The 5,960-nt window shown below is 46.1% G+C and overlaps 1 protein-coding gene across 2 annotated transcripts in view; it reads left to right on the forward strand.

Annotated features, from left to right (window-relative positions):
- The first annotated feature begins 3,327 nt into the window (after positions 1-3,327).
- Positions 3,328-5,960, forward strand: part of lamc3 (laminin, gamma 3) — a 140,995-nt gene continuing 138,362 nt past the window's right edge. For both annotated transcript variants that reach the window (XM_076283982.1, XM_076283983.1), the window contains exon 1: positions 3,328-4,250. In XM_076283982.1, coding sequence (XP_076140097.1) covers positions 3,893-4,250 — 358 coding nt within the window. In that variant the 5' untranslated portion in view covers positions 3,328-3,892. The remainder of the gene's footprint in view (positions 4,251-5,960) is intronic.

Here is a 5,960-nt window from a genome sequence, read left to right on the forward strand (position 1 = left end):
ATTCGTGACCTCATACATGAACAGCACATCAACTAAAGCATTAGGTACAGTGGGCACATCATTATGAATTATGATTTATTAAGCATGACCATGATTTCTTTTTCTGCCAAAAATTTGGTCATCCCTGGTCAAATTCTGATTTTAGCACAGCTTTGCAGTTATCTAAACACATGTCATTATTCCACACTTTAGTTGAGGGGCCACAGACAATATAAGCTCATGAGCAATTAACCTTAAAATCATGTAATCATGATGATCATGCTTAAGAAATCATAAATCATAATGATGTACCCGTCATACCTAATGTCTTAGTTGATGTGTTGTTCATGCACGAGGTCATGAATGAGAGACTATGAACTCATGTCAATTCCTGATGATTCATACGATATAAAGGAATGAAGTAATGCATAAATCATGAATTAATTCATGCATGAATTCATGATAATTCATGTACCCTTACCGTAAAGTGTTACCTAATCTTTTATATCAACATATTAGTATTGCTATAAAGCAGACATAGTATGGATAGCCATTTTCACCTTGGCTTTGTTGAATAAGGAGAGTTTGGTGCATGGCCACAAAGCTACCGTGAACCCGAAACATGGTTGTTTCCCCTTCGTACGCAAATCGTGGACTTTGAAATGAACGCTAAAAAACACGTCAATCTCAACAAAGTTTGTCGCCTGAGTTAGACGCCAAACACAGACTGCGATGCAAGCCATCCTTCTGATCACCACCCCGCCACGCTCCACACAATACCACTTTGAGTTGGAGATTCAGGCAGGGACTTTCTAATGAGGAGACACAGCGCTACAAAAATCCTCAATAGAAATTGGGTATGCAATATGGAAGTCGTCTACACATATCCCACCCCTTCCGCGGCAAAAAAGTGTTGACATGTGAATACATTGTGCCAATCATGTGGTGTGTTGTGAAGACATTGTGCCAATCATGTGTTGTGATCTCACTGCTGGAGCAAGGTTGGTGAGGTGAAGCCGACTTTGATTTAGGTAGAAGTTGCTGGAGCCTGTTATGAGCAGTCATTGACTGCAAGGCAGCCAATCAGCATAAAGCTATCCATATGAGTGCCAGATATGCATGAAGGGCGCTAGGTATCTGCTAAAATGGGCCATTTTATTCCCCAGCCTACTTATAAGATTGTAAATGGGCCTGTACAATGGCATCTGGGCATGTGTTCTGACAGACAAAAGTTGCATACCCTCTATGTTAACATCACTCATTCACTCACTCTCCACCTCAAGATGATGTGTGGTGAGCGACGTTCTGGTGCTTAATGGCTGCCGTGCATCACCCAGGTGGGTGCTACACATTGGTGGTGGTTAGTGAGGTTCCCCCTTACCTTCTATGTTAACACGAGAGAACGATGTAAAACACTCATCCATTCAGTATCGTGTCTAAATGGATGGGCTTTTGTATTGTCTAAGGAGAGCTCACACAAAGGAAAAACAAGGGACTGTGGCTGAATCATTACATGTTACGACCCTCCTGCAGAATATTTTTACAGCATCATTGTTCTCTTTACAGCTTTAACGTCCTCGTCTCCTCAGCGCTGTGAACGTGTGCATAATTTCACGTGGTGCTTGTATCCCGCGGAAAAGCTTGCAAAAAGGGGGAAAAGGCCACTGTAGATGAATGGCTGTGTTCTGTGCTCATGCCGGGAAATAAATCTCTCCGCATTATCCCTTTTTTACATCGTCTGCATTGCCGCCGCCTTATTGCTATGTATTTATGGGTGATTCGGCTAGTGAATGCATGCTGGAGAGAGAGAGAGAGAGAGAGGGTAGAGCTACAGTCAGAGGGGATGAATAGCTGGATAGGAGTGTGTGTGTGTGTGTGTGTGTGTGTGTGTGTGTGAGAGAGAGAGATGAATATTAGGATCATGCTGTACTCCAAATGGGTAAAACTATGTTTTACTACTATATGAGGAGTGCACTATGAAAAAGGGTGTATGTGTGTGTGTGTGTGTGTGTGTGTGTGTATGTGTAAAAGGGCAGCGCTATGTTTTTAAACTAGAACGAATGGAGTACCGTTTAACTGAAATGTCAAATGTCAGCTTGCAGCTTGCTTCTCCCCATAGCCTGAGAAGCAGTGTGTATTTGTGTGTGTGCGTGTGTGTGTGTTTGTGTGTGTATATGCTGGTGTACATGTGTGTGTGCGCACGTGCACAGTATGTGTGTGTGTATGTGTGTGCTGTGTGTATGCGTGTGCGGTGTGTACGGTTGCATGTATGTGCGTATGTGTGTGTACAGTATGTGTGCTGCAGCCTTTGACTGAACAGCTCTTCAGTAAGACTACACTACAGTATCACTACAGAAGCTCACAGGTAGTTATTACCTAACCTCACCTCACCCTTGATTTGCTTTTAAGCCGCCGAGATTTAACCAGCGTAACTTCAGCCTTCATATCAAGTCTTGTTTCTGTCAAAAGACACATTTAAAGAGGGACAGTAAAACCCCAAGTCGCAATTATAGTTGTAGTTAATTTTCACACAGAAATTGAATCAAACTGATTCAACCTAGTTTGACTACACAAAACACTCAAAACACAATGTACTGTAATCACTCTCTCAATGGAATACTGGAAAATGTCGTATATGCTGAAAAATGCTGTATATCCTGGAAAATGCTGTATATGCCGGGAATGCTTGGGTAAAAGGTCTCATAGTATAGGCTACACACATGCCTTTGACTCAGTAAAGCTCTGAGGTCATTAAGGTTATAAGGTCATGAAGACCTTTGACCACACAAACACCTTTTAACTATGCTGGTGGTCCAGCCACTGATTCAGTGTATTCCAGTTAAACTACACACTACAAACCATTCAACAATTTCATTACAGACTGGAGATGTTATTGGTTGTCAAGTGGCCATGTGGACGTTTTATTATGTGAACAACAGGCAGTCAGTCCTTGACACAGTTCACAGTTGAAGCCTTAGTGAGCCACCACCCAGTGGGTCTCAGTGTGTCAGTTCCTCCTTCCACCAGCAGAGGGAGCCTGTCTGTCACCCCTTCGTGCCCCTCTGTAGTTTCTTTCCCTCCCTCTCTCTTTCTCTCCCTCCCTCTCTCCCTCTCTTTCTCCCTCCTCCCTGGGTCCTCCTCTCTGGTCTCCCTCTATCCCACACAGGATGGGTCCCAGTGCAACTTCAGTCCTCTCAGGGACGACACATGTTCTCGGACTACAAAGAGCACAAGGAGAAGAGAAGGACAGCAACAAGGAGGAAGAGAAAGACTGAGAGAGAAAGACTGAGACGGACAGAGAGAAAGTAGCTCAAAGGCAGAGATCTGATTTATTTTTTTAGTTGATGTTTCTGCAGTTGAGTTTGTGAAATGTTTGTCTAAGGAGTTGCATCAGGTCTTGAGTCTTGTCTTGTGGGGAAAGTGGTGTATGAGTCCCTGTGTTCTTCTGAAGTAGGTTTAAAGCTGTGTGTGTGTGTGTGTGTGTGTGTGTGTTTGTGGTTGCTGTGAGTGTTTGCGAGTGTGTTTTTGGTAGCTGTGAGTGTTTACGAGAGTGTGTGTGTATGGGGGGGAATAAACATCTGTGTGCTGTCTGACTTAGGGGCAGAGGCAGTTGTTTCTACTGTAGAAGGCATTCTGTGTAGGTATTATCAGGTATAGTGTGAGCTGGGTCTTCCTATACTCTTGAGTTCATTTGCTTCAAAGTGTGTGTGTGGGTGTGTTTCCTGCACGTGTTGCTGCAATTGTGTTGCACTTAAACTCCCCAGTATTATGTGCAAGTGAATGCTTTGTGCAAACAGATTGCCCTGAGTGTGTTTCTGCAGTTTGAGTGCGTGCTGTGTATGCTGTGTGTGTTTGTGTGTGTCCTTGGGTGTGTGTATATTAGCAGCAGTAGTTGTTTATTTATAGCTTAGGAATGGCATCCTTCCTCCTCCTCTTCCTCTCCTTGTGTCCTCTCGTCGCCATGGCAGCCATGGACGCTTGCTATGACGATGAAGGCCGGTCGAGTCGCTGCATGCCCAAGTTCGAAAACGCGGCCTTCAACCGCACCGTCATGGCGTCCAACACGTGCGGCTCGCCGCCCGAGGACTACTGCATGCAGACGGGGTCAACACGCTTCTGTCACACCTGTGACCTGTCCGACCCCGAGCGCCACCACAACGCCACGTTCCTGACCGACTTCCACAATGGGGACGAGCCCACCTGGTGGCAGAGCCAGTCCATGTTCTACGGCGTGCAGCACCCCAACTCCATAAACCTCACTCTACACCTAGGTAAGCACACACACACACACACACACACACACACACATACACACACACACTCACATACACACACACACATACACGTTTCACCAACATAAGGACACTCACACACGCACGCTTGCGCACACACACACACAGACACAGACACACACACACATTCACACACACACACACACACACACACACACACACACACACACACACACACACACACACACACACACACACACACACATACACATTTCACCAACATAAGGACACTCACACACGCACGCTTGCGCACACACACACACACACACACAGACACACACACACATACACACACACACAGACACACACACACACACACACACACGTTCCACCAACATAAGGACACTCACACACGCACGCTTGCGCACACACACACACAGACACACACACAGACACACACACATACACACACACATACACACACACACAGACACACACACACACACACACACACACACACACACACACACACACACACACACACACACACACACACACATACACGTTTCACCTACATAAGGACACTCACACACGCACGCTTGCGCACACACAGACACACACACACACACACACACCAAGCAGACTTATTACACCTCACATTTCACCCACCCCCCTCAACCCAGTCAGCAACCCATTTGTACCCCTCCTGGCCTGATCTGAGGGGCCTCCTGCTTCAGCGTACATTCTGGGTTTGTGGGTCAGCTATGACCCTGATCTGTCCTGGATTCAGCTTCTGCCGAAGTTCACCTGCTACCTTACCTGACCTGAGTCATCTGCTACCTCACCTGACCTGTGTCTTCTGCTACCTTACCTGACCTGTGTCTTCTGCTACCTCACCTGACCTGAGTCATCTGCTACCTTACCTGACCTGTGTCTTCTGCTACCTCACCTGACCTGTGTCTGTTCTGCTCCTCTGCTACCTCACCTGACCTATTCTGTGTCTGTTCTGCACCTCACCTAGCATGTGTCTGTTGTTCTGCTCTTCTGCTTCCTCACCTGTACTGTGTCTGTTCTTCTCCTCTGCTACAGTGCCTTACCTGTTCTGCTTTTCTGCTACCTTACCTGACCTGTGTCTTCTGCTACCTTACCTGACCTGTGTCTTCTGCTACCTTACCTGACCTGTGTCTTCTGCTACCTTACCTGACCTGTGTCTTCTGCTACCTTACCTGACCTGTGTCTGTTCTGTTCTTCTGCTACCTCACCTAGCATGTGTCTGTTCTGCTCTTCTGATACCTCACTGTACGTAGCATGTGTCTGTTGTGCTCTTCTGCTCTGTTTTAAGCCCTGTTAGCAGCGATAGCAAACACTTGTGACCCCACCAGTTTGGGAGGTCGGGAGTACAGCTGTGTGGTTTGATGCAGGCAATTCTGACTGCGTTGGCTTAAGAATTAAAATGATCATTTGAGAAAGAAGACTTCAATCTTCTTTCTTTATTAATCTGGTGAATCCCTGATATTGTCCCAGCTGACTTCGGAGGGCGTTTTCTCATACGGCTTCACAGTCAGATCAGCTCTAGTGTATGTGTAGCCATTACATTATAGCACATGTGCAGCCATTCACTTCTTGGGTGGTCTTTGATCTGTGCCTCTCTCATCTGCCTCTTCAGTCCGAGATGGAGAGACTGCAGAGAGACACTGTGAGAAATGTTACGAAGCCATCTTGTTCCTGGATATTAAAAGGGCTTAAGGC

The sequence above is a fragment of the Alosa pseudoharengus genome, unplaced genomic scaffold, assembly GCF_046254945.1.
Source record: "Alosa pseudoharengus isolate Yale_2024_CS ecotype anadromous, Long Island Sound unplaced genomic scaffold, YU_APseudo_1.1 YU_APseudo_1.1_scf_14, whole genome shotgun sequence".
Taxonomy (NCBI): domain Eukaryota; kingdom Metazoa; phylum Chordata; class Actinopteri; order Clupeiformes; family Clupeidae; genus Alosa; species Alosa pseudoharengus.